At 30.8% G+C, this 13,238-nt stretch overlaps 1 protein-coding gene across 1 annotated transcript in view; it reads left to right on the forward strand.

The window, feature by feature from the left end:
- Nucleotides 1–2,796, forward strand: part of LOC132721796 (disintegrin and metalloproteinase domain-containing protein 17-like) — a 35,440-nt gene extending 32,644 nt beyond the window's left edge. Inside the window, exons 18-20 of the mRNA XM_060706172.1 lie at nt 438–526; nt 1,754–1,807; nt 2,265–2,796. Of these exons, the coding sequence (XP_060562155.1) occupies nt 438–526; nt 1,754–1,807; nt 2,265–2,444 (323 nt within the window). The 3' untranslated portion in view covers nt 2,445–2,796. The remainder of the gene's footprint in view (nt 1–437; nt 527–1,753; nt 1,808–2,264) is intronic.
- The last annotated feature ends 10,442 nt before the right edge of the window (nt 2,797–13,238 follow it).

The raw sequence follows: 13,238 nt of genomic DNA on the forward strand, positions 1-13,238 counted from the left end.
CGCTGCCAAGATATGACCAAAGTAGATGTTTTTAAATGTGGGCGCAAAAAAAAAATCAGGAAAAGGTTTGAACAATATGATTCTGTAAATTTGGTTTAAACATATTTATTTAAGCTTGATTGCGAAACAAGTTCTTGCAACTTATATTAATCACTTTCGAGTCCAACCAGTACTGGTGTAGGTGAAGAAACATGGTCATGACCCGAGTAGGGCTCGAACTCATGATCTCTGGGTTGAGAGGCAGACAAACCACTAGGCCACCGTTCCCCTTAAATTTAACGCCCTCACCCCTAAAACAATAAACAGTGAGTGAATAGATAAATTAGAAATTAAACAAACAATTTCTGCTGTAGACAGTTTACAAAAAAAAGTAGATCTAATGAGGTTTTATAACTTTTCTTCCATTTTTCCCAATCATATTGTTTCTTATTTTTCAGTGGAAGCCTTCAAGACAAATATGGTGGCATGTGTAACAGGATTTTCCCTGGTTTTGTATATACCACTGTGTATCATAGTCTGGTGTATAGTAAGTGTCATTTCTTTTACTTCCATCTGAGATTGACCTAGAAAAAAGTTTTACACTGTTGACTTTATTAAATGATTTTGTCCTCCTTGGCCTGTAACTTAACACTTTACTTGCTGAATTATTATGCCCCCTTCCAAGAAGAGGGGGAATATTGTTTTGCTAATGTCGGTCGGAAGGTTGGTCAGTCGGTCTGTCCATCGGTAGACCACATGGTTTAGCCTGATTATCTTGAAAACTATTCATCACAAAGTCTTCATATTTCACATAGTGATTGGTCGTAACTAGTACATGATCCCTATTAATTTTGGGGTCACTAGGTCAAAGGTCAAGGTCACAGGGGCCTTAAATATCAGAATGGTTTCCACTGATAATCTTGGAAAGTATTCATCACAAAGTCTTCATATTTAATAAAATGATTGGTTGTAACTAGTAGATGACCCCTATTAATTTTGGGGTCACTAGGTCAAAGAAAAAGGTCACAGGGGCCTTAAATATCAGAATGGTTTCCGAGCTATTCATCACAAAGTCTTCATATTTAATATAGTGATTGGTCATCTATAGTAGATGACCCCTATTGATTTTGGGGTCACTAGGGCAAAGGTCTAGATCACTAGGGTTTTAAATGTCAGGGCAGTTTCCGCTTATTATCTTGAAAACTTTTTAATACAAATTCTTTATATTTCACATGTTGATAGGTCATAACTATTAAATGACCCCTATTGGGGTAATTCGGTTAAAGGTCAGGGTCACAAGTGCCATAAATGCCAGAATGGTTTATCTTTTTCGCATAAATAAACACTTCCATGTACCCATTTATGGCAAGTTTCTATAACAAAATAACCAGTAATGTGAGTGGGAGGGCCCGAGGGGGGGGGGGGCATATGTGTCGTTCGAAATTTCTTGTTGTAATTGATCTGCTGCATTATTGTAATTGATTTACTTTATTTTGAATTTGAAACAGTTATTTCCTTTGGAAGAGAGACTTATACTTATAAAATAATATTTAATTATTTGCTGGTAAATAACCTGATGAAGATATAGTACATGTATTATACCAACAGAACCTGAATGAATAGATTAAGTGTCTAATCTTATCGTCTCTTCACCTAACCGTCGCCCCACCCCCTCACTCCATCACAGGTAAAAGCAGACAGAAAGTATTATTAATATGCTATAGAACTATATAAGCTTTGTTGTATTAATATAAACATTGTACTTCATTTACAGGATAAGAAAAGGAAAAAGGACTGGAAGAAAGAAAATTCTGTACACATTAGAACAGTAAGTTTATCATTGGCCTTTAATACATATGTAATATGATATATAATGTTTTACACCTGCACTAGTTAGTTCATTGAGTGGTGTCTATGGTCAAGTGGCTATGTTCTTATTGTTGCTGACTTAACAACTTGCATGTCACAGCTGTCTGTTTGAATCCTATGAGTAGGGACGTTAGTTTGTTTGTTTGTTGTTGTTGTTGTTTTATGTAAGGAAGCTCTCCAGCTAGTTTTTGTACAATCAGTGCTTCTACTCAGGTTTCAGCTATTGCCATTGACTATCAAATTTACATTTTATATAAAATTGTTTTAGTTATTATCAAATTTACATTTTACATGAAATTGTTTTAGTTATTATCAAATTTACATTTTTACATGAAATTGTTTTAGTTATTATCAAATTTACATGTTACAAAGAATTTTTATGAAAACTGCCATTTTACACATTTTGTTTTTCTTAGGATCGTGGCCTGGCTCACGATGAGGATAAACGTCCTATCCTAGCGAAAACAAGTAATGGGAACAAACCATCAACACTGGACGCTAGCCATCTGATGGAACATGACTCATTCCGTAGACCTAACAGCAGAGGGAACCAGATACAACCATTAGGCAGGAAACCAGCCAGCAGCTTAGCATAGAATCGACCATACATAAATTGTTTGGGAATCAGAATCATTAATTAATTGTTTAGGAACCAGAATTATTAACTAATTGTTTGGGAAAAATCATCAATCAATTGTGCGGAAACCAGAGTTTAGGAACCAGAATCAACAATCAATTGTGCAGGAACTAGAATCATCAATTAATTGTTTGGGAACCAGAATCATTAATTAATTGTTTGGGAACCCAAATCATGAATTAATTGTTTGGGAACCAGAATCATTAATTAATTGTTTAGGAACCAGAATCATGAATTAATTGTTTGGGAACCAGAATCATGAATTAATTGTTTAGGAACCAGAATTATTAATTGTTTGGGAACCAAAATCATCAATTAATTGTTTGGGAACCAGAATCATAAATTAATTGTTTGGGAAACAAGAATCATTAATTAATTGTTTGGGAACCAGAATCATGAATTTATTGTTTAGGAACCAGAATCATTAATAAATTGTTTGGGAATGGGAATCATAAGTAAATTGTTTGTAATGTAGCTAGAACTTTTGATATATTGATTGGGAACTAGAGATTTTCATAGATTGAACCAGAAACCTTGATAAATTGTTTTGAAACCAGAAACGTTTTAAATTGTTTGGGAATTTTTTACTTTTATTTTACTTATTTTTTTTTTTTTTTCATTTTTTTTTTTGGAGGGTGGGGGGGGGGGGGGCTAGAACTTTTGATTTATTGTTTGGGAATGAGTAGTTAAATGTATGACAACAGATTCAGATCAGAGACTAATAGAAAAAAAAAGAAATTTAATATATATCAAATAAAGCTGTTTTTTTTTATACAATTGACATAAATCAAAATACTCAGTAATGATGAAAATGTTATACTTTTTTTAAAGTCAGTATTAATGAATTTTGTAAATTTGTATCTTTATAGATTATAGATATATCAAACAATATTGAGAGTGCAATTTTCAACAAGTATATCACAATATATTGGATAAATATTCTTTTTTAAGAACCTTCAGATGTTTGTATTTTTTTTTAACAAAAGTGTATGAAGTATTTGAAATAGTTACAATATTGTTAAATAAACAAACTTTTTAGAAGGAAAGGAAGTTAATGTTAGCTGTAAGGTCTTGACAAATATATTATTACATTGTGTCAAAATTTGCAAATATTACCCTTACTGTGTGAGTGTTAGAATTGTAATAATGAATCTGAAGATACAAAGTTATTTAAGTGCATTTTTTGCATATACAGCATTCAAAGTGAATTGGTCTGTAATGAAAGGTCTGGAATACAATAAATAATTATCACTTTATAGTATTAAAGGGACTCCCTGAGGTTTTTTGACATGATGGAACTGAAAATATTTTTTCCAGATAAATGTACCATTTGATGTAGGTTTAGACCACTTATCTTTGTGCAAAGTTTCAGATCAATGATGCACTTTGTTTTTCAAGAATAATTATTCAAATTGTAAAAAAATGACCCAAATGGAAAGCTTTTAAACACTTTTCACTCAAATCGGTCTAAGAAAAGCATATTAATACGATTTTCAATTTATTTCAAAGTATATTTCTTAACTATCTTTGCATATATTTCTGTTTAAAGTGCCCAAAGCTCATTTATGTTAGAAATTCAAATGTTATGATTTTAGGCTTTTAAACCTCAGTGGAGTCCCTTTAAGTTTCAGACATAATGACAAATCATGGAGGCATTATATTATAAATGTTGTTGGCAAGTGTGAGATACATGATTGCGATATAACATATATTTATATATGACCTAATAGTGATCCAGAGCAAAATATTATTATTCATCATTATAAATGTTCATTCTTAATCACTTCACAACTTCATTAACATTCCTTTCTTTAAGTGATATTTTATACAAATATTCAAATGATACATTCCTGTTGTTTCTACGAAATATTTGAAATATTTATTAAGAAATATGAACATTGTAGACCAATTTACTTTAATGTGTTAATAAATTATGAATAAGTTTACATTCATGCACATAGATGTATAACTATTTTTATACAAATTATATAAAAACTACATTATGTATTTCTTTCTTTTATAGTTATTTAATATTTTTATATTTTATTACATTCCTATTACCAAGTGTATATAAGTGTGTATATATATAAGTATCTATATACATGCAAGCATTATGTACATGTATATATAGAGGATATTGAATGAAAGTAGGTTTAATTTTAAATTTATTGAATGAGTTGAATAAAATCATATTATGCGAGCCTCTGGCGAGCATAATATTGTTTTATTCAACGAGTTCAATGAATTTAGTATTGAATCTACATAAATAAGATATTCTATTTATCATATATATAAAATAAGAACAGTAAACTGTTAAAATTAGTAATTTTTCAATGATGCGCCTATAGTGTAAGGCCAACATTAGCGCGCTTTAGCACTATGTTTATATATAGCGCAAATGACGTCACATCAAAGTGTTATTACACTAGTGTTATATCGTTTTTATTAAATGGCTATTTATTACACTCCTGCGCTGCGATTTATGTGATAAATATTTATATTTTTTATGTTACATTTATTTTGTCTGTGATAGAGATATTTAGATTTTATAGCTGTAATATACTACATGTACTATTGATAAACTAATTTTGATTTAAAGAAAATTTGGTCAGACTTTTGAAAAATAGAAGAAATAAAATGTGTTGATTAGCCCCTGAAGGTTTCTGTAACACGTGTATGTGTTTTTTATATTTTAGAACACAACAAGTGTCACTTTTCTTTATTTTAGAGCACAATAAATGTCAATTTTACTTTGTGTTTTTAGAACACAAAAATGTCAATTTACATTATTTTAGAACATAATTAGTGTCACTTTGTTCTATTTAGAACACAATAACTGTCATTTTTAATTTATTCAAGAACACAAAAAATGTCACTTTGATTAACTCAACTGTCACTCTTAGTCTATTCTTGAACAAAAATTGTTTTAGAGCATAATAAATGTCAAATTTACTTTTTTTTAGAACACAAAAAATGTCAGTTTACATTATTTTAGAACACAGCAAGTGTCACTTTTTTATTATTTTAGAGCACAATAAATGTCAATTTTACTTTGTTTTTAGAACACAAAAAATGTCAATTTTACATTATTTTAGAACATAATTAGTGTCACTTTGTTCTTTTTTAGAACACAAAAACTGTCATTTTTAATTTATTTAAGAACACAAAAAATGTCACTTTGATTTTATTCTAGAACACAACTGTCACTCTTAGTCTATTCTAGAACACAAAAATTGTCATATTAATTTTTTAAAACAGAAAAACTGTCATTTTTATTTTAATTACTTCATGTTAATGATTCATGACATGACAAGAATCTTACATCAGCCTTCTGTATATATAGGCGAAACATCTGGTTCGCGTTTTATATAATACATGTATATACATGTAAAGGGTACAACGTTATTTTTACATTTTTTGTTTTGAGGTGTTAAACAAGAACTTACCAAAATATCATTTTCTTATTATTAACAGGGTAATTTTGTTAATTTGTGATATTATTTTACATTTAAGATATGAAAAAAAATTGTTTAATTGTGACATAAGCTGAATAAATTATTAGGGTAGTAGCATTATTATAACGGAAAGTTACACCAGTTTTTAACCAGGTTTTCAATTTTGAAAATCCTGGTTATTAGATTGGGGTATGGCGGGCGGATGGGCGGATGGGCGGCTGGGCGGATGGGCGGGCGGGCGTCAAACGAAATTGTGTCCGCTCTGTAACTCTTCAACCCTTTGAAGAATTTTGATGAAACTTCAGACAAATGTTTACCACATCAAGATGACGTGCAGAACGCATGTTCCGCATGGCTGGCTCCAAGGTCAAGGTCACAGTGACATTAACATTGAAAATCCTGTCCGCTCTGTAACTCTTCAACCCTTTGAAGAATTTTGATGAAACTTCAGACAAATGTTTACCACATCAAGATGACGTGCAGAACGCATGTTCCGCATGGCTGGCTCCAAGGTCAAGGTCACAGTGACATTAACATTGAAAATCCTGTCCGCTCTGTAACTCTTCAACCCTTTGAAGAATTTTGATGAAACTTCAGACAAATGTTTACCACATCAAGATGACGTGCAGAACGCATGTTCCGCATGGCTGGCTCCAAGGTCAAGGTCACAGTGACATTAACATTGAAAATCCTGTTTACATGATTTTAACTTGATTTGGCAGTCAAAGGTCATATCATCTTTGGAGGTAATTTAAAAAAGATATGATATATTATTTCATGTCTACTTTGTAACTTGTTTTTCATTATACAGAATTATCAATATAATTATAGTGAACAAATTCTTCTGTGCTGAACTCGTCCTACATTTCTCAACGGATTTTGTTCAAACTTTCACAGAAGCTTTGTCATCAAGCACCCTGGCACATATTGTCGGGGTTTTGTGATTGGATAGTTTTTGACCTAATTATGGCCCTTTGTTTTTTTCCTTATACATAATATTATAGTGAACACTTCTTCAGTGGCAATTCCTCCTACATTATTCATGTTTTACATTGCACATAGTTACATTGTTTGTTGCTTGTATTTGTATTTCAAATACAACATATTTATCTACAATGGTGATAATTGAAAACCTGGTTTCATGGCATTGCCATGTTTCTTGTTTTATATTTATCTTCCTATGATATTAGCTGTATATTTTATTTTGAACACTTGTTTATTTTATTTTATGTTTTTTTTTCTTTAAAAAAAAACAAAAACAAAAATACTTGCATTGATATTAAAATATGTATAGGGTACGACATGATTTTTACATTTGTTGTTTTGTGGTGTTAAACAAGAACTTACTGAAATATGATTTTTTTATTTATTAACAGGGTAATGTTTTGTTTGTTGGTAATTGTTTTTATGTTTAAATACTTATTTTATACTTTTTTCCTTCTTTTTTTTTTGTACAGAGTTAAGATTTTATTACATTAATTATTGTCTGTATATAATATGCATTCTATTGTGGGATAGATGTTTAGTGTTTTAGTGGAATTAAGTTTGAGTTCTATTTTGCTGTTATGTAATCAGGAATGTCAGAAGTAAGGCTGGAAGAACTAATATTTAGTTGATATTTTATTTTTGACGTAAGATTTTTTATTCCTGTCTGCAAATCTTAGATGCTTCGCAGCTTTTTGCTTAAATCAAAATTTTCTATCAAAATTCATTATACATCTTTGAACTGTTTTTTTCTTTTACCATTATTTTATATCATTACTACTTGGAAGTATATGAATGTACATAATCAAAAAATTCCGTATAACATTATATTTAAGGCTGATAACACTGGATGTGATTAGCTTTTACCACTAGTATAGAGCTAGGGCTACATTTATCCTGATGAAAATTTGATGTAGAACTGAATCCAGTGGAAAATAGATTTCCTTAAACAAAACCAGTGGTGGCATGTTGATTGTCTCCCTTAGATTTTGATAAGATAATATTTTCGTTAAGAACCGAAGATAATAATTTTGTTAAGAACCCAAGATAATATTTTTGTTAAGAACCGAAGATAATATTTTTGTTAAGAACCGAAGATAATATTTTTGTTAAGAACCGAAGATAATATTGTAGTTAAGAACCGAAGATAATAATTTTGTTAAGAACCAAAGATAATATTTTCGTTAAGAACCGAAGATAATAATTTCTTTAAGAACCGAAGATAATATTTTTGTTAAGAACCGAAGATAATATTTTTGTTAAGAACCGAAGATAATATTGTTGTTAAGAACCGAAGATAATATTGTTGTTAAGAACCGAAGATAATATTGTTGTTAAGAACCGAAGGTGATAATTTCGTTAAGAACCAAAGATAATAATTTTGTTAAGAACCGAAGATAATAATTTCTTTAAGAATCGAAGATAATATTTTTGTTAAGAACTGAAGATAATATTTTCTTTAAGAACCGAAGATGATATTTTCGTTAAGAACCGAAGATAATATTTTAGTTAAGAACCAAAGATAATATTTTTGTTAAGAACCGAACATAATATTTTTGTTAAGAACCGAAGATGATATTTTCATTAAGAACCGAAACCGGTAGAATATTAAATTACTCAACCTGCACTGGTGTTGACATGTTGTATTTCTTTATTTCTTTTCTTAATTTTTAAAAAATTATTCTAAAGCGTTTTATGATTATTCTTTCATTTTGCATTTCTTTCATTTTGCCTTTTTATTCACGAGTGCTTTTATATGTTATCCTGCTAAGAGCTATTACAATAACCTTGGCTCTCTGCTTTCAACCATGGAAACAGACCAGACCTTGATTACCTTGGTGCATCGGCATCTTGTCTGGAATTTGGAAGTCGCTCTTTATCATTTATGATTGGACCAAATAATATTACTGCAGTAATCTCAAGTTACTTATCTCGTTACATAATGTCCTTGGTTTATAAACCTTAGATCTGTATTGATATAGATATTGAATTTTATTTTCTCTTCTTTTTTTCGTACTGATAACACTTTATATATAAACAGGGTATTTCTATTTTTTTATGTATTATACTATGAAATACATATAGATCTGAATTATTAGCCTATAGCATTTCCTAGGAATTTTACATTGTTTATTTTCTATATTTTATTCCGTCCAATTGAAATTAATAATCTTATTTTATGTACATATATTATTTTATACTTCCTAACAAGCAGAAGGTGATTTTGAGATTTAAAGTAACAAGATATAAGAAATGTTGATTTTACATGTTTTACATGTTTTTAGCATACATTATCATTAGATATATGTAAATGTTTATATTATCTTTATTCACAGCTGATATTTATTTATAAATATTTTTTTTTATTTTTCTCCTGAAAATAACATACACATGTTCATTATATACATATGAATGAAATATTGATGAAATAAAATAAATTATGTATTTTCATAATACATTTTCCGTATTTTAACTGTAAAAAAATTATTTTTCACTGCGGTGAAACATATTTTCCTTACTTTCAGTGGTGTCTTATGCCGGAATTTTCTTCTGAATTCAGTCTGTGTACAAAATTTAAGGAAATGTCTTTCAAATTAATGTGTCAAAAAAGAAAAAAATGTATATAATAAACAAGAAATTCAAGTTTTTTCTATAAATACAGGATTTATTTTCATCGAGTGGTATGAAAATAAATATTTCATGAGTGACTGTAGCCACAAAGTGAAATATGATAATTTTCATACCACAATGAATATCCTCTATATCTTAAAGAATTACAGATTCAAAATTAAGATTTAAAACATGTTATGTGGTCATATATAAAATGTTGCTTGCTATAAAATCCTTGCCAAGTGGTTCCGGGTTACATGAGTCATCAACAGTTAAATTTTTTGTCATAACCAGTCAAAAATCCATGCAGCAAATGAAATAACAATCCTTGTCAAGTGGTTATGGGTTATATAACTTAACAATAGTTTAAATTTGGCCATATAAATAGTAAAAAAATTATGTTGCAAATGTAATTATATTGTTTTGCCAAGTGGTTTTGGGTTATATAACTTAACAGTTTATGGTCAATAAGTCTGGTCATATAACCAGTAAAAATAATCTATGCTGCAAATATCATAATAATCCGTGCCAAGTGGCTCTGGGTTATATGACTTAACAATTTAAATTTGACCATATAATCTCTCAAAATAAAATCTTTATTCTGCAAATATATAAACTATGGTCATATAGACTGGATTTTTTAAACATTTGTTTGCTATTACTATGATGATTGCATTTACTACATGTATATATTAACTTGCCTGTTGTTTTAAAAGATAATTTTATAAAATGATAAACTCTTTCATCTTGTGTGCCTTGCTGGTGTGAGTCTGAATCTCGCTTAAGATATACAGAACCAAATTGACTCAAATTGTCATTTGATAAAAAATATAGGCCAAACATGTCTTTAAGAACATTGTGTCACCTTAGTGCAGTAACGGTACTTCTAAATTTGATACCTGGAATTAACCGGTTATTGCACTATGGTAATGATTGTAAAGGGATCATCCAAATAGCTTAGTAACATTTTTAAGACCATTTCTGATATATAGAAAATATGGACGTGGCCTAAAGATTGGTGTGGCCTAAAGGTTAAAGAGTCTGCTCCCTTGTTTTCCAATGTGACACCAGTACAGTCAAAGGTTATTAAAGAAATTTTCTCTGCTCAGAATCAAGATCCCAGGTATATGATTGGTTGGAAACAAGCTCGGAATATTCGCTGACCAATGAAAATAGTTTTATAACATCAGGGCCTGGTTATTATCTTTCTCATGTTATTTTACTTTTTTATTATTATATTGTACAACATAGAAATGGCACTTATTTTTCTATATCTAAATTATAATTTATCAGAAAATGGTGTAAACACAAACAGGAACAAAATTTGGCTTGACTGGAAATGGTATCATATTTACAGGTGTTACTGTGTGTGTATTTAATATTTTTCAAAAATTTTTGTCTTAAAATATTCTTATAATATATGGACCATTTTTTCTACGCATTTAATTTATACAAAATGTGTTGGTTTGACTTTTTTTTTATAATATACCATTTTGCTAGATATTGATATTAATAAAATTTGATAATTTTTCAGCTTGTTTTTGTTGTTTGTATGAAAATTTGAGTATACCAAAAAGTTTTAAAAAGTATCCCCCCAGCCTGCTTGTCCATGTAGATTAACCAGGCCTGATCCCCCCAGCCTGCTCATCCATGTAGTCTTACCAACCTGGTCCCCCAGCCTGCTCATCCATGTAGTCTTACCAACCTGGTCCCCCAGCCTGCTCGTCCATGTAGTCTGACCAGGCCTGTCAGGTCTGTTGGCTCACTTCAAAATTTTCATCTTGATATCACTACAATTGATAATTATTGACAGTCCCTAAAACAGGAAGCTGGAAAAGTCCATTTAAGAAATTCAACATGTTAAGAACATGGCTTGATATAATCGCCTCAGCATTTTCATTTTTATGTGAAAACAACAGATTTGGCCAAGGGTCATATTTTAATCTACGAGCTGAAAATGCAACTGACTTTAAAAGCATTTCAAACAATGATATGAATAGCCAATCTGTTAATAATGAAAACTCTTAAGCCTTCTTTAGAAGCTGCTTATTTTGAGCCGTTCATGGAGCATTAAATTTTACCCTCGTTCAAGATAAAAATTCTGCCAGAATGAGAGATATGTAATCAACCAGTTTACTGAAGGTCACATCGTCGGATACCCACAATTGATAAACATGTCAAATAACATGCAATCAGTGATGAATGTTAATGGTTCAGCCATGGGTATCCGACGATGGGAAGGTCAGTACTAGTGCTCATATTTTGGTGTAAACCGTGTCACTTCAAACTAATGTATGCAGAGCAATTGTGGGCCTAGTCTAATCAGTAAAATTGCTTTAACACCTTTACAGTTTTCGGCTTTTATTTCCAAAATTCTTTTAAGACCAAAACATCGAAATTTCAGTAAAATAATGACTAGAAGGGTTTTTGTCAAAAAACATGTCTCCCAAACTATGGTCACTCATGTGAAGTTTCATTGTAATCCCAGCAGAAGCTTGATCTGTGAAAGCCGGACAATAATTTTCTATTTTTAGCCATTTTGTGCATCATAGCGGAACGTGCCGGTGATTTGCACAACTAGGGAGGGTACTGATCACTCCTGTCAAGTTTGGTTGAAATCCCACTAGTAGTTTGACCTGTCGAGGCCGGACAAGAATTTTGTATTTTAAGCTCTGGCGGCCATTTTGTTCAGCAAAGCGGAATGTGCCTGTCCTGGCACAACTAGGTATGGTATTGATCACTCCTGTAAAGTTTGGTTGAAATCCCACCAGTAGTTTGACCTGTCAAGGCCGGACAAGAATTTTCTATTTTAAGGTCTGATGGCCATTTTGTGCAGCGAAGCAAAACGTGCCGGTGATGTGCAAAACTAGGGATGGTACTGATCACTTCTGTAAAGTTTGGTTGAAATCCCACCAGTAGTTTGACCTGTAAGGACCGGACATGAGATTCTCTATTTTAAGGTCTGGCGGCCATTTTGTTAAGCAAAGCGGAACGTGCCGGTGATGTGCACACTTAGGGATGGTACTGATCACTCCTTTCAAGTTTGGGTGAAATCCTACCAGTAGTTTGACCTGTGAAGGGCGGACAAGCTTAATGCGGACAGACGCACTAACGAATCAGACAACAGGACGGACGGCAAAGGCAAAAACAATGTCTGACAGTATAAATCAATTTTTTTTTACTAATTTAGCGGTATATTTCAGCATTATATTTCAGCATAGCTTCTTTTATTGGCCAAGTGCATTGTGAATCTATAATGGTTAATTCTTGTTTGCACACCTGGATTAGACGTGGGAATCTTGCAACTTTTGCTTCTTGAAAGTTTATCAAGCATGACTGTGACGTTTTGATTGCATGTACACATGCACCACCTAATTACAGTATTCATAAGCATTTTAAAATTTGTATAAAACTTTAGTGTTTACCATGTGGTAATAATCACTGAATAACATTTAATCAGATTTACAACAATAATTTTTTAAAAAGGTTAACAGAACTAAAAGAATTCTAAATTATAAGGTCAACAGTAGAATATTTTTACGTATTTATAAAATGCAGCTTTAAAAGAACACTTAACTAAACAACGATTCAAGATTTTATACTGGCATATTTATGATTATAAACATGATGATGTATACAGTATTTACAAACATACACATATTAAAATGCAGATATATCATTACATTTACAAATATTTTAAGTCA

This window comes from Ruditapes philippinarum, unplaced genomic scaffold (assembly GCF_026571515.1).
Source record: "Ruditapes philippinarum isolate M1 unplaced genomic scaffold, ASM2657151v2 ctg5680_1_1_1_1, whole genome shotgun sequence".
Classification (NCBI taxonomy): Eukaryota; Metazoa; Mollusca; class Bivalvia; order Venerida; family Veneridae; genus Ruditapes; species Ruditapes philippinarum.